The 14,067-nt window shown below is 41.5% G+C and overlaps 2 protein-coding genes across 3 annotated transcripts; both read left to right on the forward strand.

Moving 5' to 3' along the window:
• ypel3 (yippee-like 3) lies at positions 1 to 4,457 on the forward strand. 2 transcript variants are annotated; one of them, XM_076883066.1, is made up of 6 exons: positions 1 to 222; positions 341 to 402; positions 1,744 to 1,862; positions 2,013 to 2,056; positions 2,574 to 2,682; positions 3,350 to 4,457. In XM_076883066.1, exons 3-6 carry the CDS (start codon positions 1,746 to 1,748, stop codon positions 3,437 to 3,439), a joined length of 360 nt encoding a protein of 119 aa, XP_076739181.1. In that variant the 5' UTR covers positions 1 to 222; positions 341 to 402; positions 1,744 to 1,745; the 3' UTR covers positions 3,440 to 4,457. The 2 variants fall into 2 exon arrangements, with proteins under 2 accessions (XP_076739181.1, XP_004560713.1); XM_004560656.6 differs by having other exon boundaries at positions 2 to 402.
• Positions 4,458 to 8,662: 4,205 nt separating this feature from the next.
• atp6v0ca (ATPase H+ transporting V0 subunit ca) lies at positions 8,663 to 13,820 on the forward strand. The gene is made up of 3 exons (XM_004560655.4): positions 8,663 to 8,914; positions 11,794 to 11,977; positions 12,664 to 13,820. Exons 1-3 carry the CDS (start codon positions 8,839 to 8,841, stop codon positions 12,866 to 12,868), a joined length of 465 nt encoding a protein of 154 aa, XP_004560712.1. The 5' UTR covers positions 8,663 to 8,838; the 3' UTR covers positions 12,869 to 13,820.
• The last annotated feature ends 247 nt before the right edge of the window (positions 13,821 to 14,067 follow it).

Here is a 14,067-nt window from a genome sequence, read left to right on the forward strand (position 1 = left end):
ACTCGGAGGCTCTGATTGGTCAGCGGGGATTTGTTTTGCACTACCCAGACTTCCTCCTATGCGTGTTTTCATAAACAAATCGCATTTTCCCTCCCGCCGAGGTCGCTGCTTTCGCTCCTTGTCAGCCTGCCAGCTTTGTCGGCGTCCAGCTCCACTTTTAAAGAAGGTCGTTTCGGAACTTTGAGCGCTGGTTCTGGTTCAAAAAACAAAAGAGAGACGCGGGTAAACGGGCTCCGCTTCAACAGCCAGAGCTGTCTGTCCTTTTTTGTGTGTCCGAACCGCCAACGCGTGGTCGATCGTTTCTCACCAAACTGACCGTTTTTCTGCCTTTTACCTGAAGTTTTTCAGCTGCCGGCCACACCAGTCCGCTGTCTAGACTGTGGGGAGCTTCGGTGTTTTTAGGTGAGTGGACGGACACCGAGAAATGTCCTGCAATGCGCATCTGCGCTGCTGCCGCTGCTGTTGTGTGTTGACAGTGCGGAGCTAGCGGGCTAGCTAACACACTAAGCTAGGTCAAAGCAGAGCTAGTGGCCCGATATACTCCTGCAGCTGGCAGATGCACCATCAGTCCGTTTACGTTGACTGGTAGACTGACAGTGCCTGTACAGTCCTTGAATTTGGGTTAACTGCTGCATTTATCTAAGCAAGGGTTATTTGTGCCAACTATTAGAAACCAGGAAGCAAGCTGCCTGGTTAACTAACCTGTTATTTTTGACTAGTCTCAGCTAACAATGCATCCATACCTTGTAAAGTCACCCTCTGCCATCATACATTTAATCATTGAAAAGAAGATGCATGATTGAAGCTGACAAAGAGTCCAACCCAGATAGCTTTCATTCATTAAGGATGAATGACCTTAAAACCTTGATGTTAGATAGCTCAAACTGTTAGTTACAAACTCCAAATTGTTAAATACTAATGCAAAGGCTTGAGGGAGTAAGTCACACCTTTATAGTGCTGACTTTCAATTTTCACTTGGTGTATAATAGTAGGACTTTGGTCATAGATTTTTCTGGACCACATCTGATCAGGTGATTAACAGATTTTCTCTGGGTCCAGCCTCATTGCAGTTTGACAGTGCTCAATTTTAGTTTAGTTTTCTTTGTAGTTATTATAATACTGGGGCTACTTATCAGGGGCCTGGTTGAAGAGATTACAGTAGTAGCACTTTGTGAAGGCAGTTGAAAGTCATGTAGGCATCCTAAGTCTTAATACAAAACACCTCATCAGGCTGGTTGTGTTGACAATGGGCTTTTTATAAGATAGACTTTTACCCCCAACTGAAAAATTCACGTTATTACATTATTATAGCAGCAAAATGAATAGAACAGGAACAAAATAAGTAGATTCAGCATTATAACATAACCTTTATTAATAATACTCTACAACAATAGAGAAAAATGTGCACTGTGCATATAGAAATATATATGGCATGGGACATTGCATAGTGCAGTGGTTAACAGCAAGATGGAATATAGACTATTGCACACAGTCTGACAGAAGATGGAAGGAACGTCCTGCTTTTGGTTTTTAGTTTGGCTTAACTTTAATAACCTTTGTGTCACATTGCGTTAGGGTGAAGCTTTATAGTCTTGTGATGGGGCTAAGGTTAATTCAAATGAGAAAGAAATCATCCTGTTTATGGTTAGTCAGATGGAAGAACTGTGTGCCAAGATCGCTAACCCATCATACAAACAATAATAAAAAAACCTCGTCTCTCTCTGTGTTTTTGGTCCTGCTCAGACATGGTGAAGCTGACAAAAGCCAAGACGTTCCAGGCGTATCTGGACTCCTGCCACCGCCGTTACAGCTGTGTGCACTGTCGCGCCCATCTGGCCAATCATGACGATCTTATCTCCAAGGTCTGTATGCCGCTTGTCTTTTTTGTTGATAATCATGTCAGATGCCATGCACATTTGCTTCATGGTTATTTTAGAAAGTTGCATCTGAGACATATCAGAGTTGGGTTTGCAGTCTGTCTCTAATTTATATTTTTCCTCCCTGTTTCCTAGTCTTTCCAAGGCAGCCAGGGCCGAGCCTACCTCTTCAACTCTGTGTAAGTATCAACTATTAAAAAGCAGGTTTTTCCTGTTTTCGGTTTCCAGTCTCACTTCTCCTGTAGACAGAAGAGGGAACTGTTGTTGTTTTTCACATCTCACTTGTATTCACAACAACTTTAAAGCCACTTTGTGCAAAAATGTTATTTTTTCACGCAAATCGTTTTATAAAAAGTCTATTTCTCGGTGAAAACACATTTCTAGTATCGCGCTTGTTTGATCAAACCACACTGAACGGACAACTTGATTTGCTCTAGTTTGGATTTTGAAGGTGTGTGAGCTCACGTTCTTCCGGGGTTAGTGGGTCAGGAGTACACACTGTTTGCGTCTTAAATATTAACCTACTAGCTCCACTCAGTTTAAATCTTAATTTGTTCAGGTGCAGCCCTTTTTGAATAGTAGGGTTTCATTAACATTTTCTCCTAAAGGAGGTTGTAGCTGTGCAGGAGAGGCTGTCCTTGAGTGATTACTGAAGAGAACAGTTTAATCACAGTGTGTCCATGCTTTTGTCTTCAGGGTCAATGTCGGCTGCGGCCCTGCTGAGGAGAGACTGCTGCTCACGGGACTTCATGCTGTGGCCGACATCTACTGCGAAAACTGTCACACCACGTTGGGCTGGAAATATGTACGTATATGTCCTCCAGCAAATACAGTGCAGGATTATTCATCTTTAAATCGCTTAAAGGCTTTTTGTTTTTTAATTCACTGAGACGTCCACACACACTTTTCTGGTGCCATGACGAATTTTATACATATCGCACAAATCAATTGGGACATTTTTGTAAGACGCAGAATGTGCACAAAAACAACAAAGAAATGATGTAATCAAGAACATCTGGACTTTCCAGTGATTGTTATGTGAATGTCACTGTCTGCATTAATGCATGAACTGCAAAAATTGTAAAGAAATACATGAGAAAATGACCCGTTTTCTCTCTTGATTTATTACTTCTGTAAACTTTTCCCTGATGACTTTATGGTCTCTGTCGCTGTTTTAAAGCCTTCATTAAGACAACATGCTGTTCATTTAGTGAATTATTATCTCCATTAGGAGTAAACGGCAAAGTGGGGTATGTTTCGGGGTGTGGCTTCACTCTGATTGACAAACTCTTACTGTTTGTTTGTGCAGTGTTTTCACTTGGGGTTGGGCTTTGCTAAAAGTCACTCTAAGAAGTAGCAAGATGTCAGATTAGTTGTCCACTAACCAGACATCATGTCAGCTACAGCTTTCTTTCATCTGTCATCTAACTTTTTCTCTCTTTCTAACAACTCCTTTCACCTTCCTCCTGCAGGAACAGGCCTTTGAACTGAGTCAGAAGTACAAGGAGGGGAAGTACATCATCGAGCTGTCCCACATGATAAAGGACAACGGTTGGGACTGAGAGGGAAATCTTCGTCTTTCGTCATGACTTTTTCACAAGTTGCGAAAACGGTTCCAGTGTAGCTTCTTCATCCCACGTTCGAGCCATCGCTGTGCCACACTTTCACTTCATACAGCTTTGCCAAGAATAGCATGTGATGCCTTATCTTTATCTGTTCTTCGTGTTTTGTTTCCTTTTTTTTCCAGCAAGCACGACAACACATTTGCTGATAATGCTGTCCTAAGTGCTAGTTGTGCAGGAGGACATGGATTGAATGAGTGCGGGGTTTGCGCGTGAGAACTTGGAGATGTAGTCACACGGGGCACCAGTTGGTGTTACATTTTGAGCACGCCTATTAGCGATTAAACCACTGAAACGGCCTCGCCCCGTGGTGGGCAGGCCGGTGCAAGTCAAATTATCTGATCTTAAACACTGGATGCAGGTATTTGGGTTTTCCTTTTGACTTTAAGGTGCATATTTAGATGTAAATGACCCAAACTGAGTGAATTATTTAGGCTTGTTTAATCCAGAGATCCCTTCTTTTTTGATGTGAGGGTATGGGAACGCTTAGAGAAGCGGGATGGGCTTTTTTTTATGAGTTAATGTTTTTAAGATTAGTAAAACTTGTTCATATTTTGCCTAAAAAGCCCACAAACATCTTGTAATTCATAATCTGGGGTAAGTCTTCCGCTTGAAGGTCTACCTTTTAGTGTGCGTTTGGGTGGGAATGTGTATGAGTGCAGTGTTTGCTCATAAGTCTTAAGCTGGATAGTGTTGAGAAGCATTGATCTGGAGTTGATTCACATTTAGATTTTCCACTGCACATTCGGGATATCTTCACTCTTAATGCGGATCCTTCATATGTTTGTGACCTAACACTAAAGCAGCCCTTAGATTTCCTAGATTGTGCTAGAGCAGAGTGTGATTTGGGTAATGTAGCATATTTATGGTGATTTTTTTTTTTTTAAATGTCTGCTTCTTTCATTAAAGTGTTTTTTATTTTAACCTGATATTTCATTAAAATACAGTATGCCAGTAAGACTTTTGTTTGTGCTGTGGTGTTTCATCTTATCTCGCTTCTGATTTTCTCATCAAGCTTATTTCTTCTTTGTGGTCAAATCCAGACAAAACACAGCCTGAGAAAGTTTCTGTTCAAAGTGCTGAGACAACACAAAAGTGTGAGGGCCAAATTCATAAAACAGCCAAAGGTAAAAGTAGCTTTTGATTGTCTGTTTTGGTGGGAAACTAATAAAAAGGAAGAATTAAAGTACTCACTTAGGCATATTCTGTAGGTCACACATCTTGTATCGGTGTCATTTTATATTATTGATGGTAGCGAGAGACAGATCAGTCCTTTTTTTAATCACCAGGGATTAGTTTACACTGAGTAGCTCGTGACTCTTTGATCCATCTCTAGTGCCTCCCTGTGGCTTTAAGAACAAACCTGATTTATTTATCATCTCCATAAGTGGTTCTTTACAAACTTTGGCATAAAAAGTAAGTAAATTTGTGTTTGCTCCATTATTTCTTTGTTGTAACAATGCTCTGCAATAAATCTTATATTGTGTGCAAGCCTGTTTATTGCCCCTTAAATGGTGCCACATTTGTGAGTTGTTCCCATTATAAAATAGTCAAATCTTCTCGTCAAAGCCAAACAGCTTTTTCTGCTATTGAGCTTCTGGTACTGCAGGTGGCTCATTGCTGTTTGATTAGGAGCAACTGTGAGCGGGGACCCTGCTACAGCAGTCAGTTGGTGTCTGCTCCAACCATGGCATGTTTGACTGATCTGGATAGAGCTATGCTATAGGACAACTTCAAGCAGGTGTCCAGTCAAGGTTTGCAAAATGATCTGGCCGATGGCTGTTTACCCAGACAACCTGGAACAGACTGCACACAGCCAATCTAAGGTCTGGTCTGGCACAACCACACTGGCTGACTTCTGACGAATGCTGCTTGAAGAATGGGATGCCATCCCACAGCAGTTTGTGACCAGCATGGGGAGGAGGTGCCAGACTCTTTTGCCAATTAATACTTCTTCCCCCGCTTGTTAAATTAATAAATTGCTAACATGTTTTGTTCCTTCAGACTTCAATCATCCAATCCAATAAATAACACCAAACCAGAGTCAGTAGCAGAATGAGCTGTTTGGCATTGGCAGAGAAGATTTAGCAGGCTTTTTATTGGTCCAGCTCACATACTCATCTCTGCTGCTTAACCCACAAACAAATGTTGCACCATTTATGGACAGGAGAATAGGTTTTCCAGCAGGCTTATTATCAAAGCAGATCACTTTAAATCTGATTTATTTGCATAAAAACAGGTAGGACTCAGATTGGCCTGCATAGCTTTAAAACTACATTTTTGTAAATAATAAGTCAACAGTTTTCATTACTTTAATTTCATAAATAGTGATATTAAAATGAAAATGCAAATTTAAAAGACTTTAAATAGTTGCACCTATTAGTGATGCTGATAATAGTTGTGTTGCCTTTATTTACGGCTCAAATTCCTTTGTGTTCAGAAAACGTTCAGATGTGGCTGCATTTTTATGACATAACAGCAGCTTTTTAAGAAAATGTCTTTTTACGCATGTCAGCGGAGCTCTCGCCGTCTGTGTAACAAATCCGACTCTGTGCCAACAGATGGTGCTGGAAGTCAGCCAGCAGGTGGTGCTGTAGTGTAGTTATGTTTAGACACCAGTGCTGTGCAGAGATTTTATCACCTTTAATTCTTACCGCTCTCATTTCAGTGCCATCCGATCAGACCCAGATTTATTTTACAGCATGACAGCGAGTCCAAAAATACAGCCAGAGGCATAAAGCACTGTGTTCAGCTGTGAGGAGGAACAAGTAGCTTCATCCAGCAACAGATGGCTTGGCCTCCACAGAGCCCTGATCTCTGGGATTACATGAAGACACAGAAGACGCGGATACAGTAAATCCACAGCAGAACTGTGGCGAGCTCACAGAGGTGTTTGGAACAACCTGCGCCTGTCTCAAAAAACCAAAAATATACCTCTATGAGAGCTGGTGACATAAAATATCAGCTGGATTTATTCACTAACCTTTGTGCAAGGGGGATTCATAAAGAAACACAATGATACGAAGTATTTCTAAGAGCATCATCACTGTATTTAAGTGCCTTTAACTTCTAACCTTTAAGGCATGTTATAACTCTGCAATAAATCAATTTGTGGACACAACTGGTTTTGTAGTTTAAAATTTTTAAATTTGAATTGTTTTGCTGCAGAATTCAGACATCTATTCCATAAAGGATGTAGAATACCTAAAAATATTTGTAGACATTTACACATGTCTGTGGGCTAATTAAGTGGAGTAATTGCTGCGGTAACACACTGTTTACCTGCACATCTCAAAATAGAATACAAATGAGCAGATGAACTCAATTTAAGACACAAACTGTGTGATTAATGATTGTGTACAAAAGCCCTGATAGACTACACAAATAAGCATTAAAATGAAATCTACTCTATCAGTGAGCTAGCATTGGACCTGCCAGGGAGATCACATTTCCCTAAAGAGAATAAAAATGTAAAGAGGCGGTGATCATATGTTAAACACACACGTGTCACATGAATGGGCTCCAACAGCTAATCCTTTGCTGGAGAGGCTGCTGACAGTCATGTGTGTGCAGTACAATTTCAGCTGCTATGTGTTCACCTTTTCATGCCTGTGAGTGTTTTGTAATTTGATTCATATGAGAAAAGTGAACAAATTCACGGATCTCCTGAATTTTCAGTTATACTGCATCATACAAGTTTCCATAAAGAAAAGCTGTGCAGTGGGAGGTAAGCCCACATATGAATCCACTCGCCTATCTGGAAATAATACAGGAAATAAAATACATCCTTTGGGAGACTAAATACGTTAAATCTACCTAGCAAAGTCGGGGTGGAGCTGGAAGGTGCTGGATTGACAGCTTTACAAGATGTGCACTACTCCTTTTATTTTTTTTTTCTATTTATTTGTTTGTTTTAGCAAATTAACTTACAAACGGTATCTAAAAGGAATTTTAGCTGGTGCTGAATGCTGCTTGAGTCATACATCTCTTTTAGATGAGAAGGAAATCAAAATGTAACACCATGAGTTAAAAATGTTCCACCATTTAAACCGATGAATGTGTTTTTATAAAAAGGTTGAACCAAAAGTGTCAGAAGAGAATTTTAATGCCTTGCTTTTAAGACACTTATGGCTTTCAAGAGAATGAAATTCATGAGGATTTAAACTCAGCTTCAAATATGTGAACATTTACTAGTGATCGACACAGATTCATCTCTGACCCTTCAGTGGAATACAGCAGTAAAATCAGTAAAACAAGCTACTGTGATTAAGCTGATTTGATTTGGCTCAAACTTTATTATTCATCATGGCAAAGTAACAAAATATTTTGCAGAACAATCTCTCTTTAATCACAGCAAACATACATTTAATCAGGATCTGATCAAATTTAAAGATGACTAAAATCAAAGTTTGAGTAAGTCTATATTTTGGGGTGGAAGACCCCTTTAGCTGATATAAGAAACACCCATTTTCATGTTGGTGTCACCTTGAAATGACGACTCCGGGGTGCATCTTTAAGCTTTGCTTAGTTTCTTGAGTAGTTATTTGATATTTGGTCTTCCAAAGAGTTTCTGCTCTTATTTTAAATCCAAATGTCCCTGAAAGGTATTGCCCTGCAGAAAACAGCACACCACAGACATGCCCTGTAGGCTCCTGTGCTGGAGGATGGATGGATGGCGTTAATGGTTAATATGGACTCAGGGTTACTGTGTTTTCTCGCTGTGTCCACATTAAGCTGTTTATTTGTTGTTGTATTTTTAAATTATAGGGTGCAGACGCCGCTTTTGGTGGAGTCTGCTGTTTATTTTAAACCTAATAGTTAATACGCCAGCTTGCAGTGACGACTAGCGTTTCAACCGCAGTCAGTGCAGCTTGCAGCAGCAGCAGCAGAGCGTACCATATTTCATGGACGGGGCAAAAAAACTCATATAGCATGTTGTAGTAATAAATGCATTATGTGACATACAATCAATTTGAAATTCACTTTCAATTGCCTTGAATTTACAAACGATATTTTATTATGTAATATGTTTCAATGTGTATGTATTAATCAGCAGTTGTATTATTGGTTATATTATATTAGTGTCTGTTTGTGTCGAGCACCCCACTCCCTTACCCCCCGGGAAAATCTCTAAATGGAACCTTCCTGGGTGGTTGGCCACGTGACTTTTTCCGTTTCGCCATTTTCCCCTCTTCTACACCGGTCCTTTTGCTGTCCGCTACGTTGTCGCCCCCTCCTAGTGTTCTAAGTTGCCCGGAAGCCCAAGGTGGGATAGGGGAAACCCTGACGAGAAGTCCGTCTGCTCCGTAGCCGTATCGCCCTGAGGAAAAAGTGCGAGAATGTCTTCTGAGGAGAGCCCCGAGTACTCGCCTTTCTTCGCCGTGATGGGTGCCTCTGCGGCCATGGTCTTCAGCGGTAACTACACCAGCTTCTTCATCTTGGCATCCTCGTTTTCGCTGTCATAACGCTAACGGCTGGTTAGCTCGGCCAGGTGTTGAGTTCGTGGGTGATGTTAGAGATCAACCAGCGGCAGGGTTTGAGCGTAGAGAATCCCCGGCGCTTTCTCGACTCGCACACCTGCCAGGGGATGCGTTGCGAAGGAGAGGCGAGGGCAAGGGGGAGGGATTCCATCGACATCAAGCCGCTGTCCTCACCTTGCTCTTGCAGGCTGCCTCCCTCTGCGTGAGCCAGGCTGTAACTATGTGTCCCGGTTGCTGCTGGTTGGTGACGCACACCCATCAACGGAGGTGGCAGCTGACCTGGTCAGGCCATCTGTAATCTGCCATAATGGGGTTATTTCACGGAAACGGGAAGGCCAGAGATCTTGATGGAGGAAACATGGCATCCTCGCTAAAGGTTGCCGAGGTTTTATTGGTTTAAATGAGCTCCTGTGTTACAGGAGGGGAGGCAGCATCGGAGGCCTAAAGATCAACTGGAGAAATTAAAAGGGGGAAACCCACCCATTCATTTGCACCGCCTGTCGTGCAGTGTGGAGCACACCCACCGAAAGGTTCACAGTGTGCTCTTGGTGGGAGACATTTTTTTGGCCAAGTTAAGCCAATCAAGTGATGGTAATTCTTGCTGATGCAAGCGACTGTGTTCGTGACAGACTGGTTTTTGCACTGATGAAACAGCAACATATATTTAACATTAGCCCAGAAATGGCTGTAGCATTCAAACTGTGTTGTTTGGCCCTGGATGTGTGGACGTATTTAAAAAAAAAAAAAAAATCTCACCCACCAAATAGGGTTTTCGGGACTCTGATTTTTAAATTGGGGGGGTTGTTATATCCAAAAATAGCAGGAGAAAGGATACACCCCTGTTATGTATAGTAACACTCTCTTTACCTTAACTGTATGCAAACAAATCCTGCTTATGTTCATAATCACCCCACCAAAAGGATCATTTTAAGCATGATCAGCCTGTTTTAATTCCTGATGTAAGCATTGAATTTTACATTGACATTCAGAAGGCAACAACATGAATGTGGACTGGTGAAGTCGTGGCCAACACCTAATCTAAATTAGTTTACAGACTTCCTCACACATTGAGGTGTGCCTGCTGCTTAAGTTGTGCATACCTGTGTGACCTATGCTCTCTTTTAGGCTTTCACGTTTTCTGCAGGCTGCGTAAAGACAACTTGGAGCAGTATGGGGAAAATTATTAATTAAATAATATTTCTTATAAATATTAGCTCTTCAACCTTTGATGCTTTTTGGCCTGCTTTTAATCACAACTCGGTCTAATGAGCCTGACATCAAGTTTAATATTAGCTCTTTCTCAGTGACCCTTAAAATATTTAAAAGTGTTTTGGGAGGAAAAAATAACCTTGGGTGTCCTCTAACTTCAGCACAAACTGTGCATTGGTTGCACTTCAGTAACCCATCATTTTACACACCACAGGCATTTAGGAGCCCCTTCATACAGCTTCATTATTTGAGTTTGATTACTGTCACACTCAGTAAAATGCCAACTTGAGATGTATGATTGTTCTTTGTTTATCCAGTCCACGATTTATAGACACGAAGCCCCGGTGTTACTTTTAAGAAAATGGTTCACCTGTGTAGCTGAACACCCTCGTCATATCCAACACATCTCACTGCAAAAGGCGTGTGGATATTACAGAGAGGTCCATTGCCTGTAAATGTGACTGCACAGCCAAGCAAGTGGGAAGTGAGGAAAGCTGTGTGCTATTGTACCATTATTATTTATTCATCCACCCCACTGAGCGAGTCGTCTTTGCAGACATGCCGTGTTCACAGCTGCTCACTGCTCGCAGCCAGCAAAGTCACATGTAATGATGAGGAATTGCCCAGCACCGATCTGCGCACTCCAGGTGTTGAAGAACAGCGCCTGAATGCACTGGATTAAAAACATTTGAAATGTGAACGCCACCGCTCTGTGGCAGAACCTCTGCCGCCTTCTGATCAGAGGGGCTGACCTGCAAGTCACCCACTCTGTATTTAATAATAATGTTCATGCAGCTGTTTAAGTGCATGTGATGGGATTGTAAAAATCATACTGAGCACAGAATAAATATACGCATAAATCCCCTTTAGTTTAAAGATACAACCTATTAAAATACAGAACAGCTCTGTCAATAGTTACAGCCCATTTATCACCTCTCAATCATCACAAGTAAGCATAATTTTTAGATGATGCTGCTCACTTTTCTGGTCTTCATTTGCACTGTGCAAATGAACGTTTACTGTGTTCACAGTAAACGTGTACTGTACACGTTTACTGTGAACACAAAGGGTTTTCTAATGCAAAACAAATGAAATTGCATGCAAATAGTAGACAGTGATAAAGAAGCAGAGGCAGTTTGTGATCAACAGCAGCAGGAAATGCAGATAAAATAACAGGTTGAGATTCCTGCAAATGCCTGGGTGTATTGCAGAGTTGTTGTAGACGTATAAACTGTAATATTTTGGTGTGTGCAGCATTCATGGCAGTGTGACGAGCCGAGCGGGCATCAGTGAAATGCGAGGTGACAGCAGAGCGGAGGGCAAAATTGCTGGACGAGCGCCCATCGGTGGCATTATTAGTCATGAACAGAGTCATAACGTAGTGAAGTGGGCGGTGTTGTGTTGCGTAGCGAGACTTCACAGTCTAACAACTTATAACATTTTCCATGCAGTTTTTCTGAGATGGTTTGTGAGGAAAGCTAAAAAGTAGGTGAAATGCAAGAGAGAACTGTCAGTCGAATTTCTCATCCTCTCTGCAACGTGCCTCAGAAGATAAAGCTCAGAGCTTTGCTTCATTAACGCAGATTTATCGTCTCTCTTTCTCAGCGTTAGGAGCAGCGTATGGGACGGCAAAGAGCGGCACAGGCATCGCTGCCATGTCTGTGATGCGGCCAGAGCTCATCATGAAGTCTATCATTCCTGTAGTCATGGCAGGTATCATTGCCATCTACGGGCTGGTGGTGGCTGTGCTGATAGCGAACAACATATCTGAGAGAGTCTCTCTTTACAAGTAAGCTAAACTTCTCATACATAAGGATCTTTGTTTGTTTGTCATATAGTGATGCTACAGTAAAATAACAATCTGAATTTCATTGTCTGTGTCTAACGTGTCATTCAAGTCCTTAACATGCCACTTTCTGTGAAGACTTGTTGAGCAATTTGATGTAGTCCAGTTATTAATAATGCATAGAAAGATTTCAGATTTGAAACTGGGCTTGTTCTTTTCAGAATTCAGCGCTTTTATTCAGACCTTTGGTTAGAATTGCTAAAAAGCAGCAAATACAACAACAAAAACATGTAGAGTGAAACTGCTCATCTCTGCACCCTCTTTCATATTTTTTCATGCAAGTTTAAAAGGAGGAACAAGAGAGAGGAGTGAACATAGTTTCAGTGCACAACTTGATGCTACATATAAAACTCACTGAGTATTTCTAACCTATGGACAAAAAAGATGTTTCAGTTCAATTCTATAGCACCAAATCACAAAACAGTCGCCTCAAGGCCCTTTATATTCTAAGGTGAAGACCCTACAATAATACAGAGAAAACCCCAACAATCAAACTGCCACGAGCAAGCACTTGGCAACAGAGGGAAGGGGAAAAACTCCCTTTTAACAGAAGAAACCTGTGGCAGAACCAGGCTGTGAATGCTCCTAACTTCACAAAACAAGTATTTTCTACTGCTTCTCTTCAACAGGAGTTTCCTGCATCTCGGTGCCGGTCTGAGCGTTGGCCTGAGCGGCCTGGCGGCCGGGTTCGCCATCGGCATCGTGGGTGACGCCGGCGTGAGAGGGACCGCTCAGCAGCCTCGGCTGTTCGTGGGCATGATCCTGATCCTGATCTTTGCCGAGGTGCTGGGTCTTTACGGGCTCATTGTGGCCCTCATCCTATCTACAAAATAAGTGTCTCCATCATGCCACCATCTCATTCATTCCACATCAGAGCAGCAAGAACAAATAGGAGATTTTCACCTACTTCCATTACAGCCGGTGGGTCTGACAGGACGGGATGGCGACAGAAACACATTGGCGTTCGACTTTGATAGCTCTGTCCTCAGATAGGTTTCTATCCATATTGTTTAAAGCCATCCAGTTGTGTCAGGTCTTGTGCGTACAGAACGGGCATGAACATGTACTGTGTGTTGTGGGATGATGTGTGGACAGTCTGCCTGATTTATTGTCTGATCTTAAACTGTACAGTGATCCAGAGCCCCCCTGCCCCCCAGTAAATGTAGTAACCAGTCTGTGCTGTGAGTGTGAGTATCAACATTTACCCCCCTCTGCCCATTCCCCTCCTTTGGTTTATTTATGTATTCATTTATTTATTTGTTTCTTTGTTTTTTGTTGTGGTTTATATTGTCAACCTCTGTTTAAGACTGCTGAAGATATCGTGAACACCAGTATTTTATTTTTTCATGTTCTTTTCTGGGACCATTTTTGAAACTTTTTTTTTTCACTATTTATGGACAGTTATGAAGATTTTGAAGCTATCTAAATGGAGTACTGTTTATTGAATACCCTATATACATAAAAAATATATAAATTATCTGTGTATAGTTAGATTAATTGCACTGTGGGTAATTGTTATAAGTGCTTGGAATTCCTCTGGATGTAGTGTGAATATTAATGGAGGATGTCCACATGTTCATATGGAGTTGACTGTGCGTGTGCGTGAATGATCTGAGTACATAATGTATGCAAGTGGATTTATGTTTAATATGACGTCCTCAGACACTTGTATCGTTTACCTGTAGTGCTGCTGTCTTGATTTGTTTGTTTTATTTTGTTGAAGGTGAGCGCTCACTGTTCAGCCATGCCTGTCAGATTTCCAAATAAAACTCAACCTCCTCCAGAATCTCACTGTCCAGTATTTATTTTTAAAGTGTATCTGTTAATGAAATGTCCAAACACTGCAAAAGGAAAGCAGACAGCGGATACCTAAACATTTAAATGCAATCTAAAACTGGCCAATATGTTGGGTATTTTTACCCCAAACAGTTTCAGCTACACGTTCTTATATTGATAAAAGTAGTTATTTACTTTTGGTCTTTAGAAAGAATGTCTGTCTGGTCCGTAACATTACCTGGTCTCATGAGTCTTGA

Source organism: Maylandia zebra, linkage group LG4 (assembly GCF_041146795.1).
Source record: "Maylandia zebra isolate NMK-2024a linkage group LG4, Mzebra_GT3a, whole genome shotgun sequence".
Taxonomy (NCBI): domain Eukaryota; kingdom Metazoa; phylum Chordata; class Actinopteri; order Cichliformes; family Cichlidae; genus Maylandia; species Maylandia zebra.

What these genes read in the sequence shown, in the direction of transcription:
- ypel3 (XM_076883066.1), top strand. Translation starts at nt 1,746, where the DNA reads ATGGTGAAGCTGACAAAAGCCAAGACGTTCCAGGCGTATCTGGACTCC. An exon ending in ATGACGATCTTATCTCCAAG is followed by an intron (nt 1,863 to 2,012) that starts GTCTGTATGCCG and finishes CCTGTTTCCTAG; the next exon opens with TCTTTCCAAGGCAGCCAGGG. An exon ending in CCACGTTGGGCTGGAAATAT is followed by an intron (nt 2,683 to 3,349) that starts GTACGTATATGT and finishes TTCCTCCTGCAG; the next exon opens with GAACAGGCCTTTGAACTGAG.
- atp6v0ca (XM_004560655.4), top strand. Translation starts at nt 8,839, where the DNA reads ATGTCTTCTGAGGAGAGCCCCGAGTACTCGCCTTTCTTCGCCGTGATG. An exon ending in TGCGGCCATGGTCTTCAGCG is followed by an intron (nt 8,915 to 11,793) that starts GTAACTACACCA and finishes TCTCTTTCTCAG; the next exon opens with CGTTAGGAGCAGCGTATGGG. An exon ending in GAGAGAGTCTCTCTTTACAA is followed by an intron (nt 11,978 to 12,663) that starts GTAAGCTAAACT and finishes TCTCTTCAACAG; the next exon opens with GAGTTTCCTGCATCTCGGTG.